We start from the raw sequence: 21,772 nt of genomic DNA on the forward strand, positions 1-21,772 counted from the left end.
GAGAGGGGAAATAGAGTTGAGGGTGTAAGCAAAGGAGTTATTTAATGTAAGGAAAATAAGAACATAAGGATGATGAGTATCAAAGTTATTCCATCACTCCAAAAGACATACCATGTTAGCAATTGCCTATGGGGTTAATGAGGAAAGCTCTCCCCTGTGATATTTTTCATTCATTGTGTCAGTGTGGCTTTGGAGAGAGATTTGGAATGGCGATGCTTTGCAATGGAAAATCACCCAGAGAACACATCATTTGCCAACCAGTGATTTCTTGGACCGGAACCAAAGGATTGATAAGACAGAGATATTAATGGCTAATATTTCAGAAGAGGAGGTTTCTCATGTTAACAAAATGTATCAATGGAAATATTTGTCAAAGTAATTAAATTTACCCAGTGATAATGTTTTGCTTAAATTGGGTCAGAAGATATATTTTTTGCAACAGCTAGTTAAAGATTTTAATCAGAGTAAGAACTTCACATTGAAACACACAACTAAAATATCTACCTTAGTTAACTCTTTTGTACATAACATTGATTATACTTAATGCAACAATTCCTTGTATACACACACTATATGAAAAAACTCAATAAAATATAACTATTATGTTACTCTTATTAGAGATACCTCAGTGGTTTCTTAAAATTGTCCTTTATGGTACTCAAGCATGGCCTATGTGTATTTAAATGCTTCTGATTAGTGTTCTTTAAATAGCTTAGAGAAAGACAATAATTTTATTATGTTATATTGCTAAACTATTTAAATATTTTTATAATAATAATTCTTAGATTATAAAAATATCCAATGTTTTTAAAACGATGAAATATAAAATTAGCAGAGTTCCTGCCTTGACCTGTTACTTAAACTAAATTTGTTTTGCTTATTCAACATCTGTTGAATAAGTGCACTAACATTTTATATAACCATAAAGATGACTAAACAATGGTGCTGTAAAATTTCTTTTGAAACGTCTATATCTTGACATCTGTACAGCTAACATATCACATTTGTGGAGAATGTGTTTAGAATCCTCTCTGATTAAAAAATACATATATACATACACACAGTTTATATATACTATACATAGTTACGGTTTTTAGTTTTCCAACTATTATTTATTCTAAAGATGATATATTTCTTATCTAGTAATGACTATAAAGTGTCACCTTAAACTGTTCCTTAAAAGCACCATTTCATCTCTGAGAATAAGCTGATATTTTACTTAAGGCATATCAAACCTCTCCAAGCCCAAAAAGTTGGCTTGCCTGTTTACAAAATAAATCCCTACACACAGGTTGTGTGGGAAGAATAAAATCTATAGAATTTTTGGGGTCAGGCAGGTTGTTTTTCAGTCCTGGCTCTGCCATCCACAGGTTGTGTGAAATTAGGCAAGTTTATGACTTTTAATGTCTCAATTTTGTAGCTGATCTTCCCTTCAGAGCCTCAAGTAGTATATTAAATACAAGAGAACAGGACCTGGTTTTGTTTAACAAAGATTCTCTAGGGTCTAATATATAGAAAGGTCCTTAATAAATATTTGTTGAATTAGTAAATATAAAATGTTTATTTAAGAATGTTTATATAAGAATAGTAATTATATAATAGAGTTTTTTTGAGGAGACAATGATATATGATGAGTTCAGAGCATAGTTCTGGATCAGAGTAACTATTGTTATTAGGGAAAGTTCTAGAAAAGTCAGAGAACGCTTGCCTTCCATGTCTAACCTCTACTTCTTCTTCAGCTTGTGAGTGGAATTTGAACTAAGACTAGTGGTCTTGTGCCATCATCTAGTACCCATGTATGTGTGTAAAAAAGAAAATATTTATTTTATTATATCTCCTAAATCTTTCATAATATTTAGGAGAAATGGAAACAAGTCAATAGATTAAAGTACTTTAGCACACAATCTAAAACTCATGCCATCAGTGAAAATGTTTTCAGAGCTTAAGCATGCATACCAGAAAACAAGAGGTAGTACATGTGATATTTCATTGATTTTTAAGATACTTATTTTGAATTTTTACATATCTGAAATCCAGATGCATGTTATAGTAAATTGCATCTTACAATTCACTGGCACCTTTCTTTCTTTCTTGGTAGTTCATAATGTAACAATATCTTAAACAGAATTGATAAAATATGTTATAACCATATATGAAAGCAGTGTTTCTCAATGTTTCATAACATCATTCACCCCTGGCAAAGAGCCTTCTGTCCTTTTTTTTTCTAATTTCCACTCCATAAAATTTTAATAACACAGATATGCTATATATATGCGTGTGCACTAAATATGCATCTGTGTTTTATATGTAAGAAGAGTAAAGGTTTTTTCCTCAAGAACCCAAATTTTCTTCCCTTGGAGGTTCTGTTACACTCATTGAAAATGCAGGTATTAAAGTGATCCATTTCTTTTTATTCTTAGTTTTTAGAATCTCATTTATTAAAACATTGGGAATCATGAGCTAATTCTTAGCTTTAGGTTCTTGGCTTTAATTATATAACAAAATGTCTGGGAATTTTATTATTATTATGAGTGTCAAAAGCTGTCAAAATTTGAACATTTGGTATTTACCTCAACAGTCAGAAAGTTGTCCATAATATTTTTTTGCTAACAAGCAAAAGATCTTTGGGTTCATTTAGTGGTGTCATTCAACATATCATTTTCATTTTATGAAATAAGAATGTTAATAATTTTAATGATAAATTTGGACTATTCACTACTTCACCTTTACATCCTCATGACTTTAAAGACATAACTTGAACAATACATTCATAAAGAGACATTTTAAAGACCATCTAGTTTTCATGAAGTACTTAGAAATATGCTGCTTTATACTTCACATATTACACTTATTTGGGAGAATGAAGATGTGCAGTTTTCAAAGTCTTTGGACAGACTCATCTACTGTAGTCTAGCAGTTTTGGGATTCCCACCTTCAATAGTAATGATGAGATACAGAGATAAGTTCATTTGTGATCAGAGATATGCCCTAGAAAGAATCATCACAATCTCTGACTTTCAAATAAGGTCTTTCTCTTGCAAAGCTAATTGTTATATTCAACAACTTTAACTGATGGGGAAAGGAGTAATTTGTACACTTGAAGAATATCCTTAAATAGCAAAGTTGTTCAGTGTTTCTTAAATGTTCACTTGTCTTTTATCTGGGCAATGCAGCTTAACTGCCATTAAAAAAATAAGTGGTGCAAAAAACTTCTAAAATTAGTAGTACACAAAAGCTTTAACTTTGTTGTATGTATTGCAATGATATTATTTCATATTTGACAATTCAGTCATGTTTATATTGACCTAGTTGCATTTGGTTATATTAATTTGGCTATTTTTGAGACTCAATGTGTCAGAATAATGTGTAGTTTTTATAGAGGATGCGAAATAGTCTAGTAGACCAAGCAATGTATCAGCAAAAATTAAGACAAATAGTGCTTCAAAGAGGTTCATCAGAATACAGACATCCACATCAAGGTTTTTTTCAATCAAATTAATTACACACACCTTTTGTAAATACATTGAAAATGAATTTAAAACCAGAAGTCATCTCCCCCACTGCTTCTCGTACTTGCTCTTTCTCTACCTTTTAATCGAAGCATCTCCATGATACTCCGGGCATAGACATCCCTTAAGTTAACGCTGATATATGAGTCAGTGGCTATATTCTTGGTAAGCTTCTTTAGAGCTTCACGCTGTCTAACAGCTGCTTCCTTGAGTTTCAAGGTGAAGTAGCAAGCAGAGAAGCGATCATTAATAATAGCAATAGGCAAGGCCAAGACAAGGATTCCCGATAATATACACATGAAGGCCACAATCTTGCCTGTGGTGGTGTCTGGTCTAATGTCCCCATAGCCCACAGTAGTCATAGAGGTTGTGGCCCACCACCATGCACAAGGGACACTTGTGAAGGTTGTGTCAGGAATGCTTTGTTCAGCAAAGTATTCTACAGTTGAAAATATAGAAATTCCCACAGAAAGAAATAGGAGCAGTAGGCCGACTTCTTCATAACACTGGGTGATTGTCATCCCAAGTGAGCGTAACCCTGCAAAAGAACAACCGCTGTCAGTCATTGGTACCCCTCTTCTTTTCTCTCCTCCTTCCCTCTCTTCCCTTTCCCTCCTTGCTATCCGCCCACAAACTTGCGCTGTACACCTAATATGTTCCTAGCTCTGAGCAATGTTCTGGAGACACAAAGATGATTAAATCATAATACTTGTCTTCGGGAAGCTCACAGTCTAGTTGATGGGATTGGGCTGAGAAGCATAGGGAGAAATACTATTAAATTCATTCATTCATTTGCATAATTACATACACCACGTAATTATTGAACTCCTGTTAATTACTTATAAAAAGGTGAGATGTGAGACTGAAAGGCAGGCGGAAGATATATGATAGGAGTTTTATACTTTAGTTTATATAAGCAGATGTTTTCTCAGTGTTGCATATGGAGGTCTCATTTGGTCAGACCTGCATTTCAATGCATAAATTTAGTACTACTTTCTATGCCAGATTTATGTTGTCTTCTTATATTTTATGTGTCTACTTTTCTCACCCTCCTGATAAAGTTTAACACAATCAGGAGCCAGAATAAGTAAAGATATATACCATGGCAATGAAGTGAAGAAACAGAAGCAAGTTAGGCATTGGTGGCAAAACTGACATGAGAACTCACATATATCTTCAGGGAACATTCTTGGTGATGTATCAGGAAGAAGTTCTTAAATGTCCAAGACACCCATTGAAATCCTAGTCCTTACTACCAAAGCTATAGGAAATTAACACTCTTGAGCACATACAGTTTCTGCTTTCCTATAAGAAGATAGACTTGAATATAGGATATTCCTCCATTGAAAAAAGGTGAAAGAAATGGAGCTACTAAGGAATTTACTCACTGTGAGGCATTGGTGAATTTTTCATCCCCAGATCTTAGGATTTATCGAACCCCTATGAGACAAACTCAAGAAAGTCCAATCCTATCTTTGAAGAGACTAAGCCCTAATGAGAGTAAGAAGAGCCCATTATAGAACCAGGACTGGAATCTACCATAAAATAGCCTCCCTATTACTAAAGAGATGCTTCTTAAAGTTTATCTACATTTTGAAGTCATAGAAACAGGATGATCATGCTGATAGAACACATGTTGATATCACGATGATATTGTCACAGAAGTTCAAAGCAATACCCCTTAGAATAAATTTTTGTTGTTTTTATTCATTCACTAGAGGCTGTTTGAAATGCATTAGTATACCATTCATGCTCTCATTAGTTTGAATTTTGCTCTTCGAATTTTGAGATATTCTTGAATTATTAACCAACTATTTTTAAAGATCAATGAATGTTAACTTTGAGGTTTAACTTCAAAAGAATATCTTTCAGAATGCCTTTATAGAACACTAGCCTTGATGTGTCTATATGGAATTACATTTCTGAAAGAAATTGACAACATATGAGGCGAAGCATAGTATGTGCCTGGGAAACCATTTTCATTTAAGGATTAAATGTTGTAAACGATTTTGTAAAGAGAAAGAAAGTGGGATGACTTTCTAGCATTTTACATCTTTTAACTCAGAGAATCCACAAAAAATGCTTTACATATGATGCTGTAATAGTTATGCCATTTTGCAGATGAAGAGGCTGAGGCACAGACAGGTAGCTGACCTAGTATGAAACTACAGAGCCAGGATTCAAACCTAGGCTGTCTGGCCAAATAATCATTATTATACAACACCTCACATTTTTAATTTATAATTAACACATGAGGAAATATGTCATCTGTTTACGTTTTACTAAATGTACAGATAAAATGGTCACATATACAATTCTTTATATATTTTTAATGAAGTAAGACTTTATGAATACTTTATACTTGTTTTAGGACTGAGAAAATCTTTGAAGAGGTGACATTGTGGAAATTACTATTATTTTCCTTTCTTTTGAAAAAATGTAGTCTTAACTGGGTGTTTTTAAATTGAATCTTGTGAAGGGTTTATAAATACTCAAAGAAAGCATCCCATTATATGTGTCAGAAAACAAAGAGTGGTACTTATAAAAGGTGTTGGAAACCCCATTATCAAATTCCTGATATGTGAGGCTAGCTGGCAGAGCACACGACCAAAATTATTTTAGGATAAGTCCTAATTACCCCAGATATGTGGGGGAAAAAGAAACATATTAGAGGTTAATTTCTCCCTCTATTTATAGGGAGAGACAAGTACCATCAACCTCTTTTAGGTGGCTGGTCAGGTATATCTCAGGTGTAAATAGGAATCTCAAACCAACTCGTTTGTACTAATATGTATTTGTGTTACTATTTATTATATTAATATGGCATAAGCGCTGGTGTTTCTCAAAGTGTGGTCCAAGAACCACCTACATCAAAGTCATCCGTGAGCTTGTTAAAATGTATGCTCCTAGATCTAACGTCAAGTTCTCTGAGGGTAGGGGCTCAGAATCTGCATTTCAAGATTTATGGGGATTCTTACTTTCATTAAGCCTGACAAGACAACTAATAGGTACTCCATAACACCCAACAGCTGCAGGTCTAACCACTGAGAGCTACTACCCTTGGGGAATGTAAGAATCACCTTTAATTGATCTGTGTGATTTTTCACTGCCATTGACTATAATTTTCAAGTACATTGTGTGTGTGTGTGTGTGTGTATGTGTGTGTGTTACACAAATATTTTTTAAAAATATTTTTTCGATTTCCAAAGGTTCTATGACATAGAACTAGCTAAGGAATTCCTATTACCCTTTTTTTCTCATGCATTTCAGGTTAGGGACAATAAAATCATCAGTTAGTAGCTAAAACATCTAATTAGTGACTTCTGCTTTTTTCCAAAGCAAGATATTTCCATCGCTTCTTCAAAAATTTAGGAAAGGCCACTAGTGCCTTGTCATCTCTCTGCATGGCCAGAGAAGTCTCTAGAGGGCTGGTTTTCCCTTCGACCTGGCATATGTGGCAAGCACTTATTGGGCAAAGAAGAGAAACTAGCTCATGGCCCGATATATCATATATAACTTATGTATATCTTATGTGTCATTGATGCACATGTTGTCTAGAAGCTTGTAGAGGAATAGTGTCTTTAATTTTTGTACATCTGGGCACTGGGTTCAAGTAAATTGCAGTTAAATGGTCAAATTGTTTGTCAACATTTTTCTCATGGAGAAAATGTATGAGAGGCATCTTCTCTACACCTGGGATAACAACTTCAAGGCTTGCTTCCCAAAACCTCTTTGGAGGTCATCGTTGGGTAAAACATTGAAGTTGGTAATCGAATATCAATTCAGAGTCACTTTCCCAGTACTGAAGTCAGATAACTAATGGCAAATTAAAAGGCGTCAATGAAACTGAAATACCTGTGGAGTGTCTGCCCAGCTTTAGCATGCGCAGCGCCCTGAGCAACCTCAAAACCTGGACAAGGCGCCCCACGTTTTCCAGTTCCTGTGTGGTCTGGCTCCCGCTCAGGCTCTCGACCAGAAGAGTGATGTAGAAGGGCAAGATGGCTAGGAGGTCTATGATGTTTGGCACTTTTCTCAGGAAGCGGCACCTGTCCCGCACGCACAGGAAGCGCAGGACAAACTCCCCGGTGAACCAGCTAATGCACACATACTCCAGGATTTCCAGCAGCTGCAGGTCCAACCAGCTTAACTCCGCCGACATCAGGGCCATGTTGATGATGGACACCACCACGAAGATAATGGAGATGACCCCAAAGATTCGGGCAGCTGTGGAAGACCCAGGTTTCTCCAGAATATTCCAGAGCTTCTGGCGGACAGTGGGACAAGATCCTTGTGAGAAGTCCTGTTCACTCTCATGTTGACTTTCCTGGTCTTCTGTGTCCTTCTTAAAGTCTAAAGTTTCACTCAGCTCCTTTCTTCTGAAGTATCTTTTAGAGAAGACAACTTGATGATTAGTCTTTCTTAAATTACAGAAGTAAAAGATAATTAAACTTGGCAGGGAGTCAAACTTTTTACTTCAGTAAAATGCAGAAAAAGTCTATTTATATTTTAATCAGGTTGTCTCTTGCCCATAGTATTCAGAATGTCTCATTTTTTTTAAGTGACACTTTCTTGGTGGAACTTTTTACAAAAGGATGTATGCATTGCAAAGTTGCTTTGGATTAATGTATTCTATTACTCACTTTCTGGTAACAGAACAGATGTTTGCCATATGGAACTTTTTTGTGTGTAAAGAAAAGGCATTCTTGAAGAAATGATAGTAATAGCAAGATAACACTAGTAATAGCAAGATAGCAACAAAGCCCCATAGTCATTCAGTCAAGAGACCAATCTTTTATCCTCTGTATTTAGGTAGTTCTGCTTTGTATTTAAAGCAGTTCTCCAACTGTTTTACGCTCTGTATTTAAAACAGTTCACAGTGAGTGTTCTAGGTTTGATGAATGAGAATGCTTCAAGCCAAAACCTTCATCCTTATACAGCCATCTTTTGGAACATCCTTTTTCTAATTCATTTATTCAGCCGCCAAATATATACTGGGGGCCTGACCTCCCTCGCCTTATACACTAAATTAGCATGCAAAAATGGGGGACAAGAAGGTTCAAAAAGCTCCATTCAAAAGTTGACGATTTGACTTCCAGGCCCCACTTCCACCTCACCTGTCAGCTCAGAAGTGGCCACACCCATTCCTAGGCCTGGATGCGGGGAAGGCTTAGTGCACAGCCTGAACTCGTGACCTATACCCATCTCCACACCGCGCCCGCCTCCCCGACCAGCCGCTGCGCGCCTCAGGAGTACCTGTCTCTGCAGCAGGAGTCGATGCTGAGCTCATCGATGCCCCAGTACTGAATCTCCTGGAGGAAGGAGAGCGCGCACAGCTGCTCCATGACGTGCAGGCGGCCGGTGCGGTAGTAGTGCAGGACGTAGCGGAACGCCTGAGAGCTGCGGTCGAAGAAGTACTCGTTGTCCACCGGGTTGGCATCGTCGCAGAGCTCCAGCGGGCTGGGCGCGGCGGCCAGGGCCCCAGGGCGGCGATAGGAAGCCACCACTACGGCCAGCTTGCCCAGGCGCGTGTGCGGGAAGCAGGACAGCGCCTGCTGCGAGAGCACGAAGCGGCTGCCGCCCACGTTGACCGTGAAGCAGTCCCCGAGCGCCAGGGGCTCCCCCTCCCCGTCGCTGCAAAACACGCTGGAGTCCAGGGAGGCTAGGGAGTCGCTGTCCAGCGGCGAGTCCAGCAGCGCCCGGCCGCTGGAAGGCAGATCCATCTTGGCCGCCGCTGTCTGGGGGCGCCACAAAGTTGAGGACGCGCCGGAAGCCTGGGTACTGCGAGGGCGGTGGCAGGCCCCCGGTGGCAGCCGGGATTTCCCGGGCTCCCGAGAGGGCGCCTCGGCACTGGAGCACCCCTGCTCTCTCCGCCCCTGCGCTGGTCCCTCCTCCAAGCGCTAGGGGCCGCGTGCCCGGTGGCAGCGCACACGAGAGGGAGCAGGGGTTCGCGCTGAGGGAAATGACCAAGTGCAGTCTAAGCCCAGCGCAGCCGCGTGCCAGTGGTGTCTTTTCCCAAAGGGACGCACCCCCTCCCAACTTCGCAATTGAGATCCCCAGCCCAGGAGGTGTGCAGATTGAGGGACTCGCCACTTGGTGGGTGGAGGGGTGGGGAAGGAAGGGAGGAGGGAGATCTAGGGTGCGGGAGGAGGAAGGGGAGAAGGGGACTCTTCGTGGAATGCTAGCGAGGGAGTGGGGAGACTCACTCTTGCCCGCAGGAGACAAAAAAGTTCAAACAGCAGAGAAAGTGGTCGCCGGGTCCGTAACCCTTCCAACTTGAGGATGGATTTTCCTCCCTCTTCTTTCACTTCGACTTCAAGGTCCTCCCGAGGAGTGTTCGCTGGGGTTGTTCGCACGTGGGGGAGGGTGCTCTGGGCAACCGGGCTGCACCATTTTCCCCCGATTTACCCTCATTCTAGCCTGATTGTTACTCACGCTCCAGCTCCATCTTCTCCCGCCTCCCTTCTTGGATTTTTTACCTCCTGGTTGAGAAATACGGATAATTAATGATGACTTTTCATGGAAGTCCCAGTGAGTCACCGAGAACTAAGGGACCTCGTTGCCAGCTCCCATCCCATTGGGCATCCATCTGGCCTCGGGGTGCTTTGCACACTTCCTTTGAGCCATCCCTGTCCCGGCAAGTTTCCTGGAGAGCAGGTGTTCTGAGCAAAGGGGAGCTCTCATTTTAGGAGAAGGGAAGAGAAAAAGACGAGGAATAGAACACGCGTGGGATGAGGCAGGAGTTGAAATAGTAAGGACACCTCAGTAAAAGGAGAAGCCCAAGCCAGTGCCCAGGTGAGACTAGAAGGGGACCCAGGGGCCCCGGGAGCCAACCCGTAGGACACCGGGCGAGGGGTGGTGGAGCTGGTGGGGGCGCGACTCACCTGCAGCTCCGGGTACATCTGGGCTGCGCGCCACAGCTCCACTGGTTACGTGGCCTTCTTTTGATCCTTCTGGTCTACACGTAGGTCTGTCTTGGCCCGTTCAGGAGGGAAACCTCATAGCTGCGCCGTTTGCCCGCGCCTGCTGCCTTTCGGTGCCTCCACCTGTGTCGGGCTTGCCCCCAGGCTGGGCTCAGCGCGCCCGCCCCCGCCGCGCTGGTTCCCGGCGCCGCCAGGCGCTCCCCCGCGCCTGCAGAGGGGAGTAGCAGGGAAGGGAGGGAGGTGAGACCGGGGGAGGGAAGTGCTCGGTGACACTGAATGTTAGATTCATCCTGAAGACACTTCGAGAATTCCTGCAATTGCTTCCCGTTTCCCTGAATCTGTGCCCTCGCAAATGCTCCAGAATAAAATTTCCGGTGGGCTTTGTGTGCTAAACTTGGGGTTAGGGCAGTTATAGTAACTGTTTGGCACGGTTCAAGGTGTTCTCATTTCCAGCAAGCCATCTCAGAAGCCTGCATTTTAAAAAAAGTCTTTGCCAGAGACAGTGAATTACACTCATCTTTGTTAAATGTATATAAAAAGTATGTATTAGAGGCATAGAGATCACACTTGTAATCCCAAAACTTTGGGAGGGTGAGGTGAGAGGATCCTTGAGCTCAGGAGTTCGAGACCAGTCTGGGCAACATATTAAGACTTGGTCTCTACAAAAAAAAAAAATAAATAATAAAAAAATAATAATAATAATAAAAACATAAAATTAACTGGGAGTGGTGGGGGACACTTGTGGTCCCAGTTACTCAGGAGGCTGAGGCAAGAGGAGCCCTTGAGCCCACGTGTTGAAGGTTGCCCTGAGCAGTGACTGTGCCACTGCACTCCAGCCTAGATGACAGAGTGAGAACCTGACAAAAAAAAAAAGAGTATATATTACAAAGATACTTATATATGTTGTGTATATATACGTATATATTAGAAAGTATACACATGCGCATGTATACACATATATATTAGAAAGAATGAGACGAGCAGCCACGAGAATGCAGTAGGGAGAGCTTTTTCTCTAGCTTGGAAAGAAATACAACTGTTTGGTTTTGGCTTTGCCAACTGGCCATGGAACCTCTAGCTCACAGGCAGTCATGAGTCTCAATGCCTGCCTCAGCAAAAGTTAAAGTTTTAATAAAAACACCCAACATTTAATGGGTGCTTACTTTATGCCAGGAAATTTTGTAGGCTCCTTACTCGTGCAGGACTTTATTTAATCATAACAATACTGTGCGATGACTGTATACCCATTCTACAGAAGAGAAACCTAAGACACAAATAAATTGAGTGATTTACCTAGAGTCACACAGTCCGAATTCAAATGCAGGACATGTCAGTGGCTGTACTCATAAACAAAATTCTTGAAAAATATTATTTTGTTGATTTAAAATAACTCAAAGTGTGATTGCTTTATTTTATGTTTATATTTGTAAGATTCTAAAGAAGGTCAAAAATTTAATGACGTATTTTTCTTGATCTTTTAACAATGTGTACTGAGCGTTCACTATCTACCAGGCAGTATTGTAGTTTACTAAGGTACATCAGTAAATAAAACAGTCATTATCCCTGTTTTTTGTGGAGCTTACAGCTATCCTGTGAGAATAAAAAAGGCAACTTTAATGAATTTTTAAAAAATATAATATTTGTAGGTGATGGTTCTTTTGATAGCTACCCATTTGGTTAACTTTAACCTCTATAAATAACTCTTCCACATAGAAACTACAGAGAAGTTAGAGTTATCCCAGTAACAACACAGTTCAATATCCTGTGTAGTTATTATCTTTTTCTAAGGTAGCAAATTTTCCTTTACACAGAGAGAAAAACTCCAGTATCTCAATTTGGGTATTGAAAAAAGGAAAATGTCATAGCTCTGTTAAGGCTTATCTGTATCATGGTTAGCAAATAAAGTCTACACTAGCTTTACAGATTATGGGGAGGAAGGAGGAACTTTCAGAGGAGAATAACAGCTTTAAGCAAGGAGGGTGATCTTGGACAGGTAAACAGAGGTGACCTGAGGCCAACTGTGGCTTGTCACAGCTCCTGAACCTCAGTTGTGATCAATGGTGTACTATAGAAATAATTATAATAATAAACACCCTGTAAGTGTCAGGCCCTTTACCAAGCATCTGAATTCTCACAATGATCCTACGAAGTCAGCATTGTAATTCTTAGTCACAGATTTCAACTTGGACATTCACAGTCACAAAGAAGTAATTTTCCAGTGTCCACAGTGGACTCTCCTTCTTTGTTGTCCAGGTTCGAGTAGAGAGTCTAATAAAGAATATATGATAAAATGAGAAGGGGAATATGTATATTCAAAGATACCTTTCTTGATTCCTGATCCTGACCTCGGCTTACTCTGAGGTATGTCAAAAAGTAAAAGGAGAACTGCTGGTAGGTAACTGGGGGTGGTGAGGTCTTGCTTTTCATTTCATTCCCACACTGCAGGGGAGGAATGTGATTGTCATGTGGGAGTTTGCTCAGTACTGCAGTGTGAAAACTCGACAACCTGATAGCTTTGGGTTTATTACCTAGTCATCAGATGGTATATTCGAGTGGTTTTCCATTGTGTCTTGTTATGAAATACTCTCCTAGCTTTTGGCTTCATCTATCAAGTCTACACAATATTGATTTGAATATTGAATTTCCAGTGACATCTAATGTTTTTAATTCTTCTAATTTTTTATGAGCATTTCTAAATGTATTAATGAACAGCGTGTATTCTTTAACAGTCACATTTTTAAAATTAGATTTTAAAAAATCATGACAGATTTTTATTAAAAACAGAACATTTCATTTAGTTTTTTAAAGAGCTAATGAGAATATTAATATTATATTTATCTGTGATCCATTTGAATAATATGATGTTTCTGTGCAAACATTAATGCTCATCTTTTGCATGACTGTTTAAAATTATTATACATATATGGCTATAAGTCATTAAAAATTTTCCGGGAAAATGTGCATTCATTATTAATTTATATCCAAAATAATGCAACTTTACATTTATTTTTGGCAGTTAGAGAGATGGGGAAATATGAGCAAATAATTTTGAATAAGGAACTTGATAAAATTCAACCTCAGTAAACTCTACATTTTTATTTTTAACCCTCCCCCCACTGTAGACTCATACATTTACACTAAATCCCTTTAATTTTTTATTATTCATTAGCATTGCAGACCATATTTCATGTGAAGTTTGCTTGTCTTCAGCTCTGGGTTCGATTACTCAAGGAATGATAACCAGATGAACCACTTGTAGTGATGTTTTAAAATGCCTGTATGTATGAACAAAATGGCTTTATCCTCTTTTCTTTCATTGTTGGGATACATTTAAAGGTAGAAGAAGATCTGACAAATTCTATCTATTTATCTTCCATGTGCCTTCTAGGTGCTTGGAATAAATCCTTCCAACTGTATGACAGCCCACTCTAATGCAGAATTTAGCTGAATGTGGGCTTGTTCTGGATTTCTTCCAAGGGGAGACAATTATCTTTGGAAGTACCCAAGAGCTCATTTTTATAGTCTAGTCTGCTACGGAGGTAACATGATGGGTTGATGACGGTGATGGTGAGGATAATAATATAATAATAGCTGTTGCTGCTACCTTTACTTATTCAGTCTCGGTTTTGGCTTTTATTGACTGGGTGACACTAGCAAGTTTCTCAAGCAGTTTAAGTTTCATTTTCCTCATCTATAAAATAGGGGTAACAAGATTACTTTATATTATTATTTTAAAATCAAATGGGGTAACCTATGTAAAATGTTTAGTATAGTACCATTATTCTTATCATTTTTATTATTGTTATGTTTCAGGAATGGTGTTTTGCATCCCTCTCCCCAGCCACTGAACACTTGCTAGGTGATAGGTTCCATATTGGGAACTTTACAAACATTATCTCACTTCATTTATTTCACACAAACCTACAAAGATAGTAATATTATTATTTTTATCTTACAGATAAGTCAGGATTAGAGTGTTAAAATATTTTTTATAATTGTCACACAGATAGTAGATATACATTTGAACACATTTGTTTGACTCAAAGCCTTTATTTTTTAAAGGACATTAATACGAAAATGTGATAATAAGAAATCACTTTAGACATTTTCTTTTCTTCTTCAAAAATAATCATAAAAAGAGAACATTTCAATTACATGCTCCAAATGATTAAGAGATGACTATGCTTTATACACAATGGCCAAGATATTGATTGTGATTTCATATTCTAATAATTTTATTTATTTCTTCTAACCATCATAAAGGAGATAGCTGGTTGGAATAATCATTAAGTGATTGTCACTCTGTCACTCTGATATGCAAAAGCCTTGTCAATTTTTTTTCTGAATTATCAAGAAGTTTGTAGAATCAGGTACATGTTCACCAGATTAGCTCTTATAATTCCACTGAAACTCAACTTTTATAAACATGATTTAGAAGCAGTAGAGCAAAAGCAGGGCAAGTACTCTGCTCATTATGTTCTGTGAGCTGTTAAGTAGGAACCCAATATTGAATTTGAAAATTCCAATTAAATCCTTTTTACCCAGCTCTATCGAATTCCCTTATGTTGATACAGAAGTTGAGTCATACGGAATCATTTAAAAACTGCTTCTTGTTGAGTATATGTGGTATATTAATATTAGAAGTTAAATTGTATTTAGACTTATTTCTTATTCTATTTAGGTCTTTCCTTATTAGTTTCCTTATAAAGAACTCGGTAAACTTGAATTTCACTCTGTAATTGGAAGAAGGATATTCTTTGCATTCCACACTTGTTGAGATGTTTTTACATAGTGTTTCCTCGGTTTTCCTATAGTCAACTCAAAATTGAAGTTTATCAGTCAGAAAATATTTATAGAAATGCACTTTTGCAATCTTCAGAAGTGGTTATAAGGAAATGCAGATAGGATAATATATATTATGCATTATATATATCATGTACACCATATATTACACATTTAAATATACACACATAACATACACACGTGAAAAACTAACAGTGGATCACACTGTCATTACTCTATAAAAGAAGGGTAGTGACAATCAGAGGCAATATAAGGAAAACAGTAGAGATAAGTAAGAACAAAGACAATTTTTCTCTACAAGATGGTTCTTAGTTATATGAGATAGTTCTTTTAAATAGCATCCTCACGGCATTTTAAACATGATCTAATTCAAGAAAAAATATGAAGTAATTTTTTAGGGCACATATGCTGAAATCTGTGCCAAAATATTTTTGTTAACTGGACTGTGAAACTGTATAGAATATCTATTATTCTAATCTCAGTTTAAGTACATGAATAACATTAATTTCAAACAAATATCTCATATATTAAATCCACTGCAAACAGATAGGATAACCTCAATTCTGCTTGAACTCCCAAGTCGATGCTCTTTACGCTTAGCTGTATGTTCTACTTTTTAAATACTTTTTTCTTCGGTACAAGAAAAATATATAGAAATATGGGTTTAGAGTCAGTACACACTAATCTTAGTGAACTGAAAAAAAAAAGAGCCCAGGAGCAATGCATGTATGCCAGAGTATATTTTCTCTACACAGTGTAATTACATTGGTGGCAACTGAATATACAAATTTGTCATTCTTGCTACTTGAGGATTAGCAGTGAGCCATATGGCTTCCCCTTTACACTATTGCATCTGATTGACGTCTCAGCTATAGACCCAGCCTCACAGTTCTCCCACAAACAGATTTCCCGGAAATTTAAAGCAAATGGGAATCCAGAGGGAAGTCAAAACATAGTAAATTTGTCATAGGCCTGATTTTTTTGTTTATTTCCATAATGTCAAATGTATCCATTTTAGTAACTGGAAATGTTTTATTTTCATGGTGACAACAAGAAATATCATTGTATGACATAATTTTTTAAAATAAAAATATCTCAATTAAATAATTTGTAAAAGAATCAAAATAAATTGGATTTTAAAATGAATTTAAGAAATCCTCATCTTAGTAATAGGATCCATATTCATGAAGACTCTAGGACACATTTCTTTTACTTTTGTTAGTGGAAGCTTATGAAAAATCAAGAACTGATCATTACAGACTAAACAATAGAAGTTTTGAGGACAGGAATCATTTTAGAGATGAGTATGTGTTTATATGTATGTACAGACCAAATACTTTAATTTGATTTAAAAAATTAAGACATATATATTCTAAAATTGTTTCCTCACCTGACTTTGTTTAATAAATAGGAAATTACCAAAACATTTTTAGAACAAGTTAAAAAAACCTCATGTTTGAAAATGATACATTTTTTTCATGCTCCACATTTATTCCATGAATAATCTGTTAATAGCTGGCAGTATAGCTTTTTTGTATAACATTTATTGAATAACTAAATGTAAAATAAAAAGCAGGTTTGAATGCATTGAAACACATAGATGCTTGGATGAGGCCATGGTAAAAGAATATGTACTTCTGTCAATGTCAGTGTGGGCAAATAGTGCCTGCAGTAGAAGCTATGTTTGCTTATGAAATGATGATCTACTTTCATCATTTTTGAATCATATTTGAATCAGAAATTTTTCCTGGGGCAAGAAGACTCCAAAGTAAGCAGGCCTCTCTGCAATAAATTGATAGAGATCATTGTCCTATAATAAAGACTGTATGAGGGACCCTATTAAAATATTTGTTTTCATGGCTTCAGGTTTTTCAATGATGGCTGTGATAAAAGTCAACAGTGTTGGGATCTCTTAAAAATCACTGAGAGACTGGAGCAGTGGCTCATGCCTGTAATCTGGTACTTTGGGAGGGGCAGGTGAGAGAAATGCCTGAACCCAGGGATTCAAGACCAGACTGGGCAAATTGGCGAGACCTGTCTCTACGATCAATAAAAAAAGTAGCCTGGTGTGCTGGCACGTGCCTATAGTTCCAGCTACTTGGGAGACTGAGGCGGAAGGATAGTCTGAGCCCAGCAAGCAGGTTGAGGCTGTAGTGGCCATGAGCATGCTGTTATACTCCAGCCTAAATGACAGAGTAAGATTCAGACAAAAAAAAGAAAAAGAAAAATCACGTAGGAATCCAAAACAGCTTTTGTTTTTGTGGGATATATCTTGATATTGGCCATATCAAACTTTAAAACAGAAAATATTTACTTATTTATTTTTGTAAAAATAATAGTAATAACACCAATGTATAGTAACAAAAAATAATACATTTTTTAGAATAAATTTATTTTGTCCTCCCCAAAATTAGTGAGAAGGGTGGCATTGTCTTAAATTTTTTCATATGGCTTTCATATCTGGCTTAATAGCTGCTTCTGTATTCAAGCTGTTGCAATTTGATATTTTGGATGAAGTTTATGCAGAAATCTCATAATTACAGATACACTTCATGAAGAAGTCTCATAACTACCATGTAGTTTAAAAAAGGAGGGATATTCTAATAGCTTTGGCATATGTCGTGTGAATTCTTCTTTGATACCACACCAGAACTTGACAGGTTAATTGCAACGGAGTATGAAAATATAATCCAGTCGGTAATGGCCAGAGTATGAAAATATATTGGCCGGGCTCAGTGGCTCAGCCTGTAATCCCAGCACTTTGGGAGGCTGAGGCAAGTGGATTGCCGAGCCCACGGGTTCGAGACCAGCCTGGGCAACTTGGAGAGACTTTGTCTCTACAATAAATAAATAAATAATTAACTAGATGTGTTAGCACGTGCCTGTAGTTCCAGCTCCTTGGAAGGCTGTAGCGGAAGGATCGCTGGAGGCAGTGGGTCAAAGTTGGGATGGCTGTGAGTGTGCCTGGGCGACAGAGTGAGACTCCAACTCAAAAAAAAAAGAAAAAAAGAAAAGAAAATATGTCAATACAATTTTTAGACTTAGTTACTTTAATATCTCTTGCCCTTAGAATTTCTTTTAGTCTATAAATAATTTTGTTATGTCATGCATTGGTCACTTGGAAAATACTTTTTTCTTAGATATGCAGATTTCCCTAAAAGTGACACATTTTATTGACCAACCAAAAATCACCTTGTTCGATGTTACCACCAATTTAAGCAGGAAAGTTTTAAATATTGGAAAGTTATCAGGTTTATGGCGGTAGAAATAAGTGCTCCAAAATTCTTGTTTTCACTTGGAAGCTCAAATGTTATCATAAGCAACAAATATTGTCAGTTTCTTGGATACTGACAGGTTCTATTTGTTCATTTCATGAAGTTATATTAAACCTCGGAGTAACCATAATTTGTCTATCAGTCAAGTTTTTTTTCCAAAGTGAATATGGTGATCCATAGATACAGTGACTAGTTCATCTTGCTACTCAAAACAGTCACACAAGTGCTTTGTCTCGAAATAACCACGGTCCTAAGTTATGCTGCAGAGGGCCTCCAGTGTGCTTCCCATTTAGTCATATAAAAAAGATATGTAACCAGTCATGAAATTTTTATTATTATTCATCAAGAAAATTGTTAAGTGAAACTGAATTTTTTCCCCTTGAAAGCACGTAGAGAACACATTGGCAACTAGTATAGTTTGGTGCCACTGCTTTGAGGTGAGCTAAAATACAAACAGGTTTTTACCCATCATTGCTTTTCACCATCAGTACAAAGACAGACACAGTGAAAAAGACAAATAGTGTCTTGGAATAGCAACAGTAATAATAATAAAACTTTTTTCTTTTTTTTAAACATCCAAGACCTTTAAATGGGTCCTATCAAACCTAGGCTCTACAGAGCACACTTTGAAAACTACTGCTCTAAAAAATATGTTTGACAGCTGGAGCATAGAATTTATAACGTTTGCATTGTTCAGTAATGAAAGAAAGAAGTATAGGACTTGTATGTTTTGTTTTGCAAGTTTTCATCAAAATGTTTCCTGCTTCAATACCTTATATAGATATAAACACACACAGAGTATTTTCAGATATTCAGAGAATATGTAGTTAATTTTAGTTCCAACTGACCAACTATTTCTTATATATTTCTTCACCATAGGTATTCAGAAAATACAAGTTTTTACTACAATTATATAAATGAAATCTGATGTAATAATTTAAATATTTCCTTTAGGTAATACATACATAGGGGTTTTTTTGGGCTAAAAATGCTTAGTCTCTCAGATGTTTGGCATCGTTTATGCTTTTCTCCAAATGGGTAGAGTATGGCTTTGGGAGATAACGTTCACCTGTCTAGTCTGAATGTTGTCCATTGGATCATTGGTTAGTGTATATGCTGGGGGATGCTTTCTGGACTAATGACTACTGGGGTATTCATGGGTTTGGATGGCTAGAGGCCATTATCGAGCTGTCTGCTTTTGGTCTCTAAGTTCCTCCTCACTTAGGCCCTTTCCTGTTGGCTTCAGGTAATAACAGGCTGTCAGGCTTTCCAGTCCCTTATCTCTGTATCATCTCAGCTGTGTAAGCGGCTACTTGTTTTTAGGGGAAGAGTTTGGAGCATCTTCTAAAACTTGTAGTGTTTCATTAGCACAAACAGTTAAGTGTTAATCCACATGTTCCTGGGTTCCTCCAAACCTTCTGGAAGTTTCTAAATGCTCCTCCATGATCTGCTGGGCTTTGTCATCAATGTGCACTTATAGAGGTACAGGAGCCCTGTAACTGATCAACTTGATGTTCCCATGTTTTCCCATGCCTCAATTGTTTAAATAATTATTCAAGTATTTTTTTCTTCTACTTTGAAGTCAGGGTTTGCCATCACTATTAGTACTGCCAGCTTAAAGAGACACTTGAAAATTTGATAGTAGTGGTAGTGGGAGGATATTTTTACCTGTCACAACAATTGGATGATGTTATTGACAGCAATGGTAAATCTTCTTTAATTTTTGAGAAATAAAGAATTGTCATTCTCAAAATACCAATAGAAATCTCACTAAGAACTGCTGTGGGAGCCAGACTCGGTCTCTCAGCCTGTAATCCCAGCACTTTGGGAGGCCGAGGTGAGTGGATTGCTGAGCCCACGGGTTTGAGACCAGTCTGGACAACTTGGAGAGACCTAATTTCTACAGTAAATCAAAATTAGCCGAGTGTGGTAGCGTGCGCCTATAGTTCCAGGACTTGGAAGGCTGAGGTGTAAGGATCTCCGGAGCACAGCAGGTCACGGTGCTGCTGCGGTGGCCGAGAGTGTGCCACTGCACTCCAGTCCGGGCAACAGAGTGAGACTCCAACTCAAAAAAAACACAACCCCCGCCCCCCCAAAAGCCCCAATACTGCTGTGGGATACAAATTCCTCAAACTCTAGAGAAGACAGACTTTCACCTTAGCCTTGGTCTCTATAAGGCAACACCAATTAGTCAAGCTTTCCCGAAACTTTCCAGATTAATGCCTTAGGCTGACTGAAAGAAAATGACTACAAACCATACAAATGAAAAATATTATAATCCTTATATGAAATATGTACATACATTAGACTTTTGAGTTTGTAATCACTTCTTTTTTTAATATTTTATATTTTTTTTTTTTGAGTAGGAGTCTCACTGTCTGTCGCCCAAGCTGGAGTGCAGTAGCATGCTCACGACCACTGCAGCCTTGACCCGCTGGGCTCAGGCAATCCTTCCACTCAGCCTTCCAAGTAGCTGGAACTACAGGCATGCACCGCCACTCACAGCTAATTTTTGATTTACTGTAGAGATGAGGTCTCGCCAACTTGCCCAGGCTAGTCTCAGACCCCTGGACTCAGGCAATCCTCTAATCTTCGCCTTCCAAAATGCTGGGATTACAGGCGTGAGCCACCTCGCCCAGCAGCAATCATTTCTATACTAATATTGCATAAAGATGACACACTAACCACAATAAATAACATATATGCACACATATATCTTTAAAATCTGTAGTGACATAGCACTGTTTTAATGTGATAATTGTTGAGAAGGTACAGAACTGGCCTAACCAAAGTGGATATCCTTATGAATAAAACTTGGCATGCATTATAGAGACAGTCTGTCATTTATGCTCCATGGCTGATCTCTAAAGGTTTCTGGAAGATTTCATAAAAAACTGAAATTATTTTCTTTAGCATCTTTGGTCAGCCTTTGCAAGTATAAAACACCCTTTACAATCTTTTTACTAATTTTCAACTTGTGTGTGTGTGTGTGTGTGTGTGTGTGTGTGTGTGTGAAAAAAGCAGACAAGAGTCACTGTTTTCAGAATGCCTGGCAGAGCTTTTCTATCCACTTCCCTATACTTTATCAATCTGATTCTTCCTTCATGAGCTCAGTTTATCAACTGACTCCTTCACATGTGAGAAAACAGTTCACATGTGAAAATAATTAAATATAATGCAAATAGTTAACTAAATGTCCCTTAGTTATTCTTTATACTATTCATTCAGAATATTCCAAACTTTATTCTTTGTTTTTGATAAGATA

The 21,772-nt window shown here is 38.0% G+C and overlaps 1 protein-coding gene across 2 annotated transcripts; it reads right to left on the reverse strand.

Annotated features, from left to right (window-relative positions):
- Nucleotides 1–412: 412 nt before the first annotated feature.
- Nucleotides 413–9,933, reverse strand: KCNV1 (potassium voltage-gated channel modifier subfamily V member 1). 2 transcript variants are annotated; one of them, XM_008059884.2, is made up of 4 exons: nucleotides 9,713–9,933; nucleotides 8,763–9,244; nucleotides 7,365–7,894; nucleotides 413–4,047 (listed from the first exon to the last, which is right to left on the reverse strand). In XM_008059884.2, exons 2-4 carry the CDS (start codon nucleotides 9,227–9,229, stop codon nucleotides 3,536–3,538), a joined length of 1,509 nt encoding a protein of 502 aa, XP_008058075.1. In that variant the 5' UTR covers nucleotides 9,230–9,244; nucleotides 9,713–9,933; the 3' UTR covers nucleotides 413–3,535. The 2 variants fall into 2 exon arrangements, with proteins under 2 accessions (XP_008058075.1, XP_008058074.1); XM_008059883.2 differs by lacking the exon at nucleotides 9,713–9,933 and having other exon boundaries at nucleotides 8,763–9,526.
- Nucleotides 9,934–21,772: the final 11,839 nt, after the last annotated feature.

This window comes from Carlito syrichta, unplaced genomic scaffold (assembly GCF_000164805.1).
Source record: "Carlito syrichta isolate Samal-C Ts95f unplaced genomic scaffold, Tarsius_syrichta-2.0.1 Scaffold304417, whole genome shotgun sequence".
Taxonomy (NCBI): Eukaryota; Metazoa; Chordata; class Mammalia; order Primates; family Tarsiidae; genus Carlito; species Carlito syrichta.

Bases quoted from the DNA above. Each gene is read 5' to 3' on its own strand.
- KCNV1 (XM_008059884.2), bottom strand. From the start codon at position 9,229: ATGGATCTGCCTTCCAGCGGCCGGGCGCTGCTGGACTCGCCGCTGGAC. The intron at 7,895-8,762 runs GTACTCCTGAGG...CTTCTCTAAAAG, and splicing joins GACTCCTGCTGCAGAGACAG to ATACTTCAGAAGAAAGGAGC. The intron at 4,048-7,364 runs GTATTTCAGTTT...GTTCTTTTGCAG, and splicing joins GCTGGGCAGACACTCCACAG to GGTTACGCTCACTTGGGATG.